Source organism: Taudactylus pleione, unplaced genomic scaffold, assembly GCF_031769625.1.
Source record: "Taudactylus pleione unplaced genomic scaffold, aTauple2 ptg000386l, whole genome shotgun sequence".
NCBI lineage: Eukaryota > Metazoa > Chordata > Amphibia > Anura > Myobatrachidae > Taudactylus > Taudactylus pleione.
In genome coordinates this window covers 430,528-446,318 of record NW_028284787.1, presented here as the reverse complement: position 1 = coordinate 446,318, position 15,791 = coordinate 430,528, and the positions used below count along the sequence as shown (strand labels likewise).

The 15,791-nt window shown below is 40.6% G+C and overlaps 1 protein-coding gene across 3 annotated transcripts in view; it reads left to right on the top strand.

The window, feature by feature from the left end:
* The window catches only part of IKZF1 (IKAROS family zinc finger 1), a 147,835-nt gene extending 132,700 nt beyond the window's left edge, over positions 1–15,135 (top strand). For all 3 annotated transcript variants that reach the window (XM_088445624.1, XM_088445622.1, XM_088445621.1), the window contains 4 exons: positions 1,702–1,869; positions 5,954–6,079; positions 7,520–7,654; positions 14,398–15,135. In XM_088445624.1, coding sequence (XP_088301750.1) covers positions 1,702–1,869; positions 5,954–6,079; positions 7,520–7,654; positions 14,398–15,101 — 1,133 coding nt within the window. In that variant the 3' untranslated portion in view covers positions 15,102–15,135. The remainder of the gene's footprint in view (positions 1–1,701; positions 1,870–5,953; positions 6,080–7,519; positions 7,655–14,397) is intronic.
* The last annotated feature ends 656 nt before the right edge of the window (positions 15,136–15,791 follow it).

The window sequence follows — 15,791 nt, the reverse complement described above, 5'->3', positions numbered from 1 at the left end:
ACAACTGTGATCTATGCTTTGAGGTTGCACCTAGTACAGAGTCAATGTAAATGATGATGATTGACTAGTAGCAATCCAGGCATACACATAGAAGTTGCATACATTATTTCCGTGCACGATTCTTTGAAGCAACATATGTTCAATTTGCTACAAACTCTGCATCAAGCCCATTATGTTGGGCACTGCTGAACTAGGCTAAGAAACCCTGCAGTAGTTATACAGTAGCATAATTGCCTACTCTCCCGGAATGGCTGAAGGCTCTCGAAAATCGGGTGGCTCTTCTGGCAAGTCTCCTGAGCCAACCACCATCTGCCGGCAAGCTGCCCACTCACCTGGCGATAGTGGCAGTGCGGGTGGCTGCTGACACGATTCATGCTGAATTGCTTCATCATGGCCCTGGCCCTCACTTCACAATGTTGGTAATCACAGTATTGTGTAGCGGGTGTGGGGCTACAATGATGCATTCACGTCATCATGTCCTTTGGCTACCCACTTTCCCTCGACGTCTCCCCTGCTGAGCTGACCTGAGGGGGCAACCAGGAAGTCGGCAAGTGTGAGTTATAGCTTTGATTTAGTTGCCTTGAGTCGCTCTGTCCTAACCCGACTCTCTTCTGTAGACCCTTTCTAGAGCAGAGACAAATGCTGATGCAGCCTTTAGGGTACATTGGACTGACAGGTTACATAAATAGATGTGCAGTCACATTACTTTATTAGGAATAGGAGTTTCAGTTTATGGTGGGGCCTACAATGAAGAACTTGTAGCAGGAGTACTGCAGTCGTACCAGTTCACAGCTGATACTCCTTGGGACATCTTTTCACTTTCTCTAAACATACAGTCACGGACTTATGAGTTTTGTGAGCTCTAGAGACTATTAATTCAAAACCCCATGATAATATCCTGCAAGGATAATGGATAATGTCCCTAGTGCAGTGTTGCCTGCTCAATTTTATTTCACCCTCTCATTCTCCTCCCTGATTTTGCCGCTTAGGGACAGACAGGTAATGGAGAAGAGATTGAAAGGGAAAATACATGGGAAAATGTAAATGAAAAGAAGTTATTATAACTGCTATAATGAAGTGCCTTTCATTTAAATATAAGAATGTAACGCTGAAATGAACTTGTGATCCTGAAATGCATTTTTAATGAGTTCCCTTTTTATTTTTGCTGCTTCAGTAGCATATTTTAAAGACCCTTTGAAAAAAAAGCTACATTAAAAAAAAAAACACCAAATGCCACAACATACAAAATTGGATATTGGTTTATTCCAAAACTGCTGATCAGGAAGAGTGGCTCTTCAACACAAAAATGTTGCAGTCACTTTATTTAAATGAGGTTGAATTTGCATTGTGATGTGCCATTCTGATTTAGAAAAAAAAATTAGATTTTCAGATCAAATTGACCCAGCCAGTGAAGCGTTAAGGAACTGGCAGGTCTAGTCTAAAAGCCTCATGTTCTATGAAACCTGCAGACGACGGAAGTCATACAGTTCTAGTGAGAAAACAACTTTCTTGCTGAAATCTTCCCCTTGTTACTGTGTTACATTTTTGTCCTCACGCTAGTACATACCGTAGATAGATAGATAGATAGATAGATAGATAGATAGATAGATAGATAGATAGATAGATAGATAGATTTTATATTGTTATGTTCATTTTTAGATAAATGTATATAATTTTATTTTTATTGTTTCGCTTTTCCAGGAGAGCGGCCTTTCCAGTGCAACCAGTGTGGGGCTTCCTTTACCCAGAAAGGCAATCTTCTTCGCCACATCAAATTGCACTCTGGGGAAAAGCCCTTTAAGTGTCACATGTGTAACTATGCATGCCGGCGCAGAGATGCACTCACTGGTCATCTCAGGACGCATTCTGGTAAGTAAGCCTGTTATTCCAAAGAGTTCTCTTACTCATTAACACATACTGAAAGGGGATCTGCACCTGCAGATTAAGTTAGTTTATTGGTACTTACATTGTAATGTCTTGTATAGAACACATTTTTTATCTACTTTTATTTCTTAAATAGTTCTCAGTCATGTACCTATAGCATCATATAATTGTTTATTTAGTTGTCTGGATGTGACACAGCTTTCTTTTGCTCTGTGAATTTAAACCTGCATTACCACCTACTGCAGTGGTTTCTACATTTTCTTGACTCACGGCGCCCTAGGATATCAGCAAATTTTTCACGGCACCCCTAGGTCAAAAGTTTCTTATTGAGAAACTAAGCAAAAAATATTAAAGTAAGTACATTTGGTTTACCTGTCATCCTTAGGTTTAGTTATGTGGTGGTGGATAGCGTTGTTCTCTGATTGGCATGAATCAACACTAATTGTACCTCTGACATTGAACATAAATAATTAGATTTCTAGACCACCAACCCACAGCACCCCTGCAGGTGCCCCAAGGCACCCCAGGGTGCCACAACACCCAGTTTGGGAACCACTGACCTAATGGGTATATTTTACTAACTTCTTACTGTTGTCAGAGCACTGGAACCGCTTCATAACAGGCAAAGTAATTCTGTTTGCCACCTTAAAATGGTGACGAATGAGAGGTTGGAGCAGGAAGTACTAGCACATTCTTTAATTGCAAATAGTGATTGGTCCTTTCCACCATACATACTCCTGGTTTTCAACTGGGGTTGTGAGAAGAAGCAGAAGGTAAAGTAAAGATAAATAAAATGAATCTACTAGTAGATAGTGCTGCTTTAATGTAGTAATATTATTATTGCTTATTTATATGGTGCCACAAGGGTTCCACAGCGCCTTACAAAGTGCATAAACAAGAAAACAGTGACTTACAGTTCAAAACAATGCAGGACAAGGACAAGGTTTATAAACATTGCTGCATTAGTGATTATAACACTCAAATAAGCAGTGTTAGTAGTAGATTATAGTAGGGGTAAAGGAAGGAGAAGCACATGAATCTTGAGTGTCCTGCTCGGTAGAGATTACATTCTAATATCAAAAGACACAGAATAAAAAAATTACACTGATCAGATAAAGAAGGAACTATAATAAAGGAGGAAGACTAATTATATAACACAGTGTAAATTAATATCATCGGAAAATATAAAAAAAGCCTTTAAACATATCAGAATATTGTAGAAATTGACACAGTCAGCTGGGATAGTGCTCTGTCGCTATAATATTGTGCCAAATGCATAATTACATATACAAATTGTAAGGTTATCTTGCTATCCATTATATTTATTTAACTTCCACATAGTACAAACAGCAAAAATGTATTAGTTGTAGTTTGTGTTTTTATAGTGTAAATATGACCCCACCAATCTGATGTGGCTTTAGTTTTGTTTTTTATACACTAACTGAAAAACAATTTTGAACACTAATAGCTAAAATGGATGAAAAGCTGACTGGCTGAGTTGTGTTGTGCTACAACTGCAGTCATTGTATATCATATGCACTACAGGGGATACTTACGTTTTGTCGACGATCAAAATGTTGACAGTTAATATGTAGACAGCAGAATGCCGGCACCGTAATGCAGACATGGTTGAACTGCTACTTACAGCGTTTTAACGGTGCTGGTATTATAATTTTCAACACAGTCATTAAGGGCTGTATTCAATTAGGCTGAAAAAACCCGTTATCGGCGATAATTTATTGCCAATTATGTCATTTTCGCCTGTTTCACTTATCCCCATATTCAATTACAAAGACTTTTCGCAGGAGTGAAAAGTCTTTGTTAAAAAACAGGGATAAGTTTTCACCACTGTTTAGGTGGAGAAAAAAAATTGCAGAATTGGGGTTTTGGGGTACAGAAAAAAAAAATAGCCTGCAGCCTTTGTAATGTCCCTTTAAAGCATTCTGTGTTAAAAAATGTTAAAAAAGTTTTTTAGGACACCCCAAAAAACATACTTTAATTTTGGGGGGAAAAAAAATATTGGGGGACAAACTTCTAAACTAGCGAAATCGGTCCCGGGGGGGTTCCCAAGTATGCAGCAGGTGTTTTCTAGAATGCGGCTGGTAGCGGCAGGTGCATTTTTGAAGAATTTTTTTAAATCATTTTAGGGAATATGCTTGCACCATTTTTATGTAAGTTGATGGGCATAGTTATTTTTTCCCCAAAATACAGATACATGCTATTCTTCACCACTTCATCACAGGCGCATTTATGCACCTGCCATGGCTATTTAAAAACCCCAACTACCATCAGCAGGCCAAATCAGGGGTACTCATAGTGATCACCCATGTCAGACCATCTTTAGGGGGGTGCCAGGATGATTTCCCGAAAATTGCCAGGACATTTCCTTCGGGTCCCGTTTTCGTCGGATCCTAATTGAATACTGGGATAAGTGGGCACGTGCCCGATAGTTTATCCCAGTTGAAAACGGTGATGATGGCGAAAAGTCCCACCTCAGACTTTTCGCCCCATATTGAATATGGCCCTAAGTATCATGTTTAAAAGTAATAATGCTGTTAAATTGCTGTCAACAAAATTGCCGCTTCCCTGCAGCAGAGCATTTACAAACCTTCTGGAACCAATGGTAGAGACCACATCTATAGATGTTGCCTTTTGAAAAGTAAAATAGTTTTGAACAGTTTTGAAAAATAATTTATTCCACCAGACTTTTTGGAAGATTGGAATTTTAGAATCAATTATTGCACTTCAAATATAACAATGTAACAAAGGTTTATGTGTAAAAAATGGATAACTTGCCAGCCTCGGTTTAGTATGGGTGTATCTGTAATGGTGCTGGGTGTTCAGTGCTCACTGGTCCCTGGGGCCACTGGGGCCAGGAGCGCCGAGAGGGGGGGAGCGGGTACAAATTACCCGGGCCCGGGCTTCCTGACTGGGCCCGGTGGGGGCCCGGGTCCAATGCCGCCCCCCCCTCCCTCACAGCAGCCCAGCACACAGTGTGTGCTGAGCTGCAGTGGGAGACTGCTCGTGGCTGCTGAGTAGCAGCCATAGCAGTCTCCTATGCCTGTGGGGGGGAGCGATCACACTGATTAGGCCATGCCCCCTGTTACCCAGGCCCGCCGCAGCTCTTGGCAGGCCTGACTGGGGCTCACCCTGCACACCCTGCCCTCATAGACTATACTCAGAAATCACATGTGCAGCAGAGAAATTACCAGGAAAATGGCGCCACTTTCCAAAGATCTGCACAGTGCCAGAGTTTATTGGGGACGTGCGCCCTGAGAGAGTTTAGATCCGCATGGAGACTGCACACAGGACCCTCATCTCCTAAGCCGCTACTGAATAGTATTTACTGTTATGATTTGGCCTGCCTGAAAATCCAGTCTGCAAGTTAGTGCAATCTGCTGATGTGTGTTGTCATTGGCAGGCTGCAGTACTAGGCCCTTGTGATCCAGACATTCTGATGAAATTATCACAAACATGAACCCAAACAGGATATTTAATTTGATAATTTATCTAATGTATTTTATGAAGTGGGGTTGAATAAATTAATATATTGGGACATTCATAGCAGTGTGCCAGTTTTAGGTGAGTTGCAGATTATAAAATCAGTGGCTTCACTTGGTTCGGTGATACCCAGTGCAGTCAAAAGGCCTCCGGCACGTGCGTCCAAAAAGGAGGCATGGCTTTGTGGGAAGGGGGCGTGGCCTCATGGCACACTTTTGTTTTGTCCCTCTGGGGTGTGCCCAGTACTCCCGAAGATGCCGTGTTGCCCGCAGAAACTCTTCCTGCACTGCCGGCTCCTCCTCTGTGATCGAGAGCGGGGCGCTGTATAGTAACATCACAGTGCAGCACCAGGCCAACCTCGGAGGGTAACACCTGGTGCAGTTTGCACCCCTTGCACCTAAAAGAGAAACAAGTGAAGCTGTGTGTTGGAAAGTGTAGGAGCATGGGGCAGTGTAGTTTCTAGTTTGAAGATATAACAACCATAATTAGCATTTCAGGTTTTAGTATATGATTTGTGTAAGGTTTTGCTTTTTCAATAAACACAATGTTGTACCTCCTTTTTTTGCAGTAGGTAAACCACATAAGTGTGGGTATTGTGGTCGCAGCTACAAACAGCGTAGTTCTTTGGAAGAACATAAGGAAAGATGTCACAACTACTTACAAAGTATGGGCCTGCAGAATAACATTTACTCAGGTAATTTACCTTGAACATTTAAATTACTGTGCTAAGACCAATCAACAAATGTTCATAAATATGTTAAGCCAAAACTTTAAGTTAGTGCCAAGACAATTATAACAATGCCAATATCATGCACTGCAGGGCTATCCATATATATCCCCTATCCTGTGGCATATCCAGGGGTGGGATAAGTGCGATCACCCCCCCACTTCCTCTTAACACTTCTCACCTGCCCACTACCGCAGGTCATTGTGTAGCAGTGCATCATGAAGGGAGAGAGAGGATACTACTGCTATGTGCTGGGCTGCGGAAGGTCCATGGAGACTGTTGCCACTGAGCACCAGCAGTCACATCTCTCTCCCTGCATGATGTGCTGCTGCGCTGCTACACATCGGCCTGTCCCTAACCTCAATGCATTTTGGTGCCCAAATATTACCATAGAAGAATAGCATTATCTTATTGTGCAAGCTATGATCTATATTAGACATTTTTGGCTGTCTTCACTTGACTGCTCTCAGTTCTAGTTTTAGACCATCCTGAACTACCAGACTCCCAATGAGGACACCCTACACCTCTAATGATGACATACTCCCAGCCTGCCACACATAGCTTTAATATAATGATAATTTCTCAGATACACAAGATAAGTATGTTAACAATGTAGTTCAATTGCCAATAAAATGGTTCTTAATGTTTTTTAAAACAGTTCCTAGTCCAATGATGTACTGGAATCTGCACACATTTGGGCTGCTGGTCTTTTATATTTAAGAAGACTGGTGTATTTGTGGCAATTATCTGTTACAACAAAGTTGCATTTCCTCAGCAGGGATGCAAGCAGAAGACATTGAGAATACTTAAAGTTGTTCCTTTCCTACCCACACAGTAAATCTTCACCACTGAAACTTGGCAGGGCAGTCCAGATAACTATCATTACATGTGAATGTTAGTTATACTCTGCCTGCACTCGTAGTAATGGCTATATGTTCTACTGTCAGTTACAGTTGTTTTGAAGTTGCTAACATATGCTAATTTATTGTTTAAATTTCCTAAATCTCACGCCAGCGTTCGGCAGTCACATACAGTATAGCTAGGGTCTCTGCCAGTCATCTTCGGCACTGCCTGGGTCTCTATGTAACAGGAGAGATCCCATACTGCAGTTCTAATTAAAACTTAATTAGAGTCAGATCGGCCCTTCTACGGAAATAGTCGATCAGCAGATATCCTAGCTATATATCATTGCCTGCTCCCTGCTAAATAGTGCACATGGTAAATCCCAAGGGAATGACCCCCACCAAAATAGAGATGAGTTAATAAAGTTTTTAATTAACACAGAAAACTCATAAATATAAACAATTTTTTTTACTCTTATCTGCAGTCAGTAAAATGTTTTAAACAAAACATTGACTTGTGCTCTAACAGCTATATTGTGATGGATTGTATTTTCTTTGGTTATAGTAGTAAAAGAAGAAACCAACCAGACAGAAATGGCAGAAGACCTATCTAAGCTTGGGTCTGAAAGATCTCTTGTGCTGGACAGACTTGCAAGTAACGTCACCAAACGTAAGAGCTGTATGCCTCAGAAATTTGTTGGTAAGAGTTTGCAGAATTATAACTCTAGCAGAGTTAGTCTTACCGTAGTGACATAAGCAAACCATACATGTAATAATTTAGACTGCCAGATTAGTTGAAATGACAGAATATGTCCATTTGACTCCCACTAGACAACCTACCTTGATACTGTATAATAAAAAAATATAATCAGATCAGCCTGTAACCAGAGACTATCAGCATGTGTGGATGGTCTCTGGTATAACGCTGAATGACATCCATGAGTCTGGCCAATTTGGCTAACTATTGGGTCGAACAATCAGATATACCTATTTTGTAGAAATGAAGAATGTGAGAATATATAAAAATAAATGATAGAATCGATAAAATTCAATTTAGATGCCATTACAGTCATATTTGCATAAATCAGGAATGCGAAGAGAATTATAAAAGTAAACATTCCCATTTCCAAAACTCCCCAGCTTTTGGGGTCTATGTATTAATGCTTGACTCTAACAACCATCTGTATCTTAGTTTATTGCAGTGGGAAAGATGCTTGTTGTGCAGCAATTTACCAGTTCATGACAAAAGTCCTGCATTCTGCAAGGGTTTTCTCTCACCAGCAGCTGCTGGCAAAATGCCACAACAAATGCACATGCACGGATAGCACCCAAGTATGCAGACGGCAGCTTGTCCCTGTGGGGATCAAATGAAGCGTTTCTGCCATTGCTGAGTATTTGGCAGTGCCATCTAAAGATGGCATTACCCAGCGATGAAAAATAAAGCTTTTCATCACTCAATGAATTGCCTTAAGCCTCAGATTTCTCCAGTCTAGACATTTCATAAAATAAGAAAAGTCCTTTCTTCAGGGAAAACAGCAGAGAAGTAACTTTTCTCAGTTTGATAAAAAAGACCCCTTGGTCACCAGACTTCATGTTTAGTCAAGGAATAATAATAATAAAAATAATAATGTTATTTATATAGTGCTTTTCTTTAATAGGGCTCAAGGCACTTTACATTAGAGGGTAACATCACATAATACAATGAAGGTGAGGCAACCAAGTTGGGCACACTCCAATAATTACAGAGAGGAAACAGAACAAACACAATGCAATCACTATGGTAACAATGAGCAAGACAGAATAAAACAAATTCATCATCATAATTTCTGTGAATTGTTGATCCTATCCACAACCAGTGAGGAAGTCATCTTGGTCACACTATACAGTTCAAATGTCAGGATAAACAATACATAGAAATAATATATATTGTTGTAATAACAAAATATGCCTCAGATTTCCAGATCACATAAAGTACACACAGTAGATCAACAGTTCCACATCAGATACTTAAATTATAATTTCTTCATATTGTTCATCCTACCCTCACAGGGACAGATGTATCAGACCTTCAAGAGTCATAAAGTGAAGTTGTTGTCCATAGCAACCAATCAGCTAGCTAGCATTTATCTAGCATAGTTTAAAAAATGACAGAAGCTGGTTGGTAGCATCAATTTCTCCACCTTATATATCTCAAAGATTTGCTGTGTCTCCCTCCGGGTGAGGCAGCCATCTTGGATGCACTGTGTAGGTGAAATGAGCAGGAGAAACAATATGTATAGTAGAAATAAGATACTAGGTGGTGGAAATAGAATATACATGTCAAATTGTAAATGTTTTTTGCTTGCAGTTGGGAAGATGTTGTCCTTGGTAGCAACTATATAGCATCCCAAGTAGACGTAGATAGAGGTGTAGCAGTTTGTTAAGGTACTTCAGGTACATAAGGTCCATGGCAGTGTTTAAGGGACTTCAGGTACAGAAAAGGGGAGCTGATTAAGAGCTGGAAAAGCAGATAGGCCTGTGAGCTTGGTTCACATGGCCAGATACCAAGCTGCAGTGGGTGCTACCTGGCCACGTCTCCAAAGGTGCACCAGGCATCTTCCAATTAGTATAAGAGACTGGTGACTTCTAATGGTGCATACACACGGTCAGATTTTCTGTCAGATCTGAACGATAACGATTTTAAAAATCGTTCACATCGGAAAGAAAAATGACATGTGAGCCTGCAACGATGAACGATGCGTGTTCCCGCTTGTCAGATAACTGATGTATTTGCAGTCAGATTTGGACGATTCCATTCATTTTAATACAATCTAAAATCATTCAATCATTCAAATCATTGGTAAAATCGTTCAAATCGTTCAACTAACATATCTGACCATATGTATGCACCATTAGAGATCTCTCATGCTCAGCTGTTGGAGTAATTCTATTGGATCTAATGACAATAGCTCTTGCAGTGATCATACTTATTATGACCAAATTGTTAAATGTAATCTTGTAATTAAAAAAATGAATACACTGTACAGAACTTACTGTCTCTGGAAGCCTGGTATGTGTGGGAGTGAGGTCTTTAACCCTTTCACATTTACAAATGTCATATCCTGCCTGTCGTAACCAAGCTCGACAATTTGAAATGTTATCATGGAGATGAGGGGATAGGGCTCCTGCACAGCCCCCATCTCCCGACTGCAGCTGTCTGTAGCAGTGGAAGCATGCAGCACGTGAGATGTGTACAAGATGATTGCTGCTTGTACAGCCCCAAAGCACCAGAGTGGACATCTATAAATGAATGCGCCATCGCAAATTAGTTTCATCAGGACAGATTAGTGTAACCTAACTCTAAAATCTTATTCATACATTTGTCTGTCATTCAAACCAATTTTGGGGAAAGGCAAAACCTCTTCTAATGGGATTTACTGGAATAAAAAAGAGTATTGGAAGAGAGAAATAATGTTTTATATGATATGGTAGTAGCAGTTTCAGCGTGATGCCAGTAATGGTGAACATAAACATACGCATAAAGAAATCTGTAAAATCAGACTCAGTTCAGTTACCCCAATGTAAATTGTACATATTTCTATCTGCACCCAGTATATTGCTGTATGCACTAAGCAATTCACTCTATCTCATCAGCAGAAGTACATTCTCAGGGACGTACATGCTATTGTTTTCCCATTATTGCCAGCAAGGATGATTTTCTCAGGATTGTGAACTACAAAATGAATTCTAAGTATATTTTAATTACATAAATACAATAACAGGAAATATGAAAACACAAATGATAATTTCCAAGGTGTAGACTCGTTGATCAAATATAGTTTGGAGTGTTTGTATAACAACTATAAGTCACAATGATGACAACTAAACACAAGTGTTAAAATAAATTCTACAGTGCGGATGAGAAGCCTTTACGTAGACACACACAAAGCGACTTCCAGTCTTCACAGCTCTGCTCAGTGTTAGCGGTTTATATAGGGCTTTGGTAACCACATAAGCAGCCCATTATTTTCCAGCACATATGAACCCAAGTGTTTCCTGTCTTGTCTAACTCCACTAGTCTGGTTATATGTAGTTCACTCTGTTCCTCTATAAAGAGTCAGAACAAGACTTAGGAAGCCACAAGAGAACTGACGAGCACACATTTTAACACTAATGTGTCATGAGCTCACTTGTATTTAATAGTAAAATATTAGTCATATTCTGTTGTGGCTTCAGTTAGAAGCTATTACCTGCACTTTTAAATTAAATAAATTACAGGTAAATAATGACTTTCTGATAATGGTTACCAACAACTACAGGAATTACACAGGATCGTGAAGCTGGTATTGGTCCCAGCTATGTGACTGATGTGAACAATTAACATGCCTCACTTTCCCTTTTATAAGATACTGTTGGATCCACCAGATACTGTTCTGCCTTCTGGTATAAGGCAGATGTAGATTTTTTTTTGTGCTTCTCACTGGTGAAAGAATAGGAATTGTGTTAGTTTTGAACTCAGATATTTTCCATGTTTAACCTCTGCTGAATTGGGCAGCAGGGTTGTGTGTACAAATTACTCAGGCCTGTACCTGCCTTTGGGCCCCAGCAGGGCCCTGGATTCACCAGGGTTCACCCAGTAACACCTCCCCCAATTGGCATGCACAATCTTCACAGGACATTATAATGACTGGCTGATTCTGCTCAAGGCATTGCAGAGTGGGGCATGGTCACCCCCACACTTGGCCATGGCCCCATCTAGCACTGGGGTCTGTGTGATGCTTGGTGTCCCAGAGCTTGAGGTCCAACATATAGCCAATAAGAGCATTGCAATGATTACAATACAAGCCAGGCAGTGATAAACTCCTGTGGGAAAAGTAGCGACAGTTCTCGCTTTCTCATATCCAGAAACTCTACATTAAAAGTCACCTCAATGCAGGGAGGTACTGTCATTACTTCAGTCACAATCAGGGCCCGATTCAGAGACGGACGCTCTGAATCAGGGCGTTTTTTTATATTTTGGGAGCGGCTTCCTGGTCAAGACCATCGCGACCATCGGGCTTGCGACGAGACCTGAGACCCGAGCTGTCAATCACCATCGACAGCTCGCCCCTTTTTGTGTGAGACCCGGAGCGACGGAGCACCCGTCGCGAGCCGGGTCTCGTGCATGCACACGGCGGAGCCGGCTCCGTCATGCGCATGCCCAGTGAACAAACATCGACCCGGTTGCGAGCGCTCAGTGCTCGCGACTGGGTCTGAATCAGGCCCTCTATTCTAAGGTCTCTACTTAATCAGAAAATAGTGGTGCTACAGTCCAAAAACTAAGGGCATGAGTATGCAAATAATCCTCCCTCTTACCCTAAATTCCTCTAAGCCCACCCCCTCTCGTTGGCATCATCTTTATTTGAACAATGAGGGGGAGATGTACTAAGCCTTGGAGAGAGATAAAATACCAAGCAATCAGCTTCTAACTGCCAAACACAGTCTGTAAAATGACAGAAGCTGATTGGTTGGTATTTTATCTCTCGCTACTTTATTTCTCTCCAAGTTTTGATACATCTCCCCCTGAGAGAGAGACAATGTGCTGTAGGTGGACATTCTGACTCACCACTAGCCATTTTCATGCTATACAAACCATTGACATAAAGGTGCGTACCCACTAGCAGATAGTGGAACGACAGTACGATTACAACATTGTAATCGTACAGTCGTTTCTCTTTCCCTGCAGTGCCTACACTGAACGATATGTCATTCAGTGTAGGCACCCTCCCTCATCCCTGAACATGGTCTAAGTGTTGTTATTGGCAGATTGACCGGCATGTTCAGTCTTGATTGATGTCGGAAATGACCAGCGGGTGAGAGCATTTTCATGCCCGATTTGTGCACGATTAATGAGCGATTGAACGATATCTTTATCGTTCAATCGCTCATTTCAATTTGCAAGTGGATACCTGCCATGAAAATGTGATTTCCCAGAATTCCAATTTTCTGAATATGAGTGTCTCACTTGCATCTTGCTTCTAGGGCATAATTTAAAGAGCTCCCTAACATTTCTAATTATTTTAAGGAGGATATTAGAGCCACTTAAATTGTGCTGCACATAGGGCTTAATGTTATCCAGTGCAGGTTTTCTTTATAAACAGCAAAACAAATTGGTATGTTAAACGCTGCTTAATTTAAAAGTGTACCTAAATAATATTTTCATTTTATGCTTCAAACTCAATTAAGTCATTGAGTAATTACAAATTGTAAAAAGTAAATCCAGGCACAGTTTTTTCACTCATCTATTGTTATTTATTAATGGAAAAGTTTTGATGCATCACTCATAAATATTTATCCAGGGAGTTCGGAAAGTCCCTCCGCAGTGACTGTGTGTGACAGGGTATCCGGATTATAGATACACAGTTAAAAAGTCGACAATGTCTAGATAGACAACAGATGTTAGACAGGCAATAGGTGGATAGGGACAAAAGGTTGAGACAGTAAAGGTTGACATGGAAGAATGTCGACAGATACAAAGGTCGTTAGGATCAAACGGTTGACATGAAATTTGTCGTCACGCAAATGGACGACACTTTTTTTTTTAGGGTTAGGCAGTTAATAGACGGTTAGGGTTAGGTACTTATCCCGACAGTTAGGGTTAGTCACTTATCCTGATGGTTAGGGTTAGGCACCAGGAAGGAGGGTTAGGCATTTACCGGAGAGTTGGGTTAGGCACTACAAAGGGACGGCTAGGGTCAGACACCTACCCTGATGGTTAGGGTTAGGCACCAGGAGGGTGGGTTAGAAAAAAAATATGTTGACCATTTGTGAGTCGACCATTTTTGTGTCGACCCTTTGACCATGTTGACCATTTGTACCTATAACTTTTCATGTTGGCCTTTAGTGTGTCCACCTTTTGTCTTTGTAGACCTTTTGTCCCTGTCAACTTATTGCCTGTCTACCATCTAGTGTCTATCTAGACATTGTCGAACCTTTTAACTATCTATCTCCAAAATTCAAATAGAGGAGCCACAGCAACTGCCAGTGAGTCCCGGCTAGCGATGATGGCAGCATTTGGGGTGGCAGTTGGTGTGGCTCCCCTATTTGAATTTTGGACTGTCACACACTTAGCACACAGTCACTGCGGAGGGACTTTCCGAACTCCCTGTATAAAAATTGACTTTGGCATGTCCTGAGATTGACATGTGGCGAACACGGTAAAGGGACGAGCCCCGATAAGGCTGAGAGCTAGAGAAAAGATGTCCCGGCCAACGAAAGTGAAGAGGGGAGGAGGAAGGATATCTCCTTTGGGTCCAATATACTAGTATGGTATAGGATTAGGGATTTAGAACAATTTTAAATTGTTGCAAAGTAAAACTTTTATCAGCATAAAAAGGGGAGAGTTAATGTGATGTTTATTTAATCTTAAAATTACCAAAAAACGACTTGTATATAAATGCATTTCTTAAATGTGATTTCTCTTAGGGGACAAACGACTGTCAGACCTTCCGTATGATGCCAACAGTAACTTCGAGAAGGAGAATGAAATGATGCAGACGCATGTTATGGATCAGGCAATCAACAATGCTATTACCTACTTGGGAGCAGAATCCTTGCGTCCACTGGTGCAGACACCACCGGGTGGTCCTGAAGTGGTCCAAGCTATGAACACAATGTATGCCCTGCATAAACCTCATGCCAACATTGCCTCTCATCCCAACCAAGCAGCCCATGAAAGTGCAGTAGAAAATTTGCTGTTGCTTTCCCAGGTGAAACCCATCTCTTCTGAAAAACAGGTATCCCCCAGCAACAGCTATCAAGACTCCACAGACACTGAGAGCAACATTGAGGAAAGGGGAGGCCTCATCTATTTGACCAATCACATGACCCCTCACCCCAGAAATGGGCTATCTCTAAAAGAAAATAAGCCATTTGATGTCTTTAGGCCTGCCAATGACAATTCACAAGATGCTTTCAAAGTGGTCAGCAACAATGGGGACCAGGTAAAGGTCCATAAATGTGAGCACTGTCGAATTCTCTTCTTGGATCATGTGATGTACACCATCCACATGGGCTGTCATGGCTTCCGTGATCCATTTGAGTGCAACATGTGTGGCTATCAGAGCCAGGACAGGTATGAGTTTTCATCACATATAACCCGAGGGGAGCATCGTTTCAATATGGGTTAAACCTCATTCAACTCTACCAATAGGCAGTGATTTTCACGTGCCAAATTCACATGAGTTGCAGTAAAATGTAAAAAAAATTTAAAAAAAAGCACAAATGTTTAACAGCAAGAAAGCATACAGGAAATATTTTACAGCCAACTACTTACGATAATGAAAAAGGGATTTACTGGCTATAATAGCTAACATTATAACTGCTTTTTCCATTAAGGAAGTATTGCTTTCTTATAAGATTTTTACTGTGTCCAGATAGTGCCACATTTTGGAGCATGATGTTTTTGGAGATCTTTTGAAGAGCATTTGTATTGAGAAACTTGGAAATGCTTTCACCAATGTGTGTAGTTAGCAACTATCCATTTATGCTTATGTAATTAGAATATATGGTAATTGAAAAAGAGTTATTAGCCATTCCCAAGCAGTAATTCTATAAATACTAATATCACTGATTTTAATGTTTCCTCGGACACAAAGTCTGTTTGTTTTTAAATTGTGTTAATTTAATGTTTTATACTAGGGCTTACAACATATACATAGGAAAGTACCAATGGAACCTAAGGAGTATTTAAATAAGAATATAAATATTATGCCTTTAAAAATAGATGACGGTATTGATCAAATAATCCCCATGTTATGTTTATATGAAACTGACAATAGTTTACTACATAATTGTACAATATGTTTATTTATAGCTTT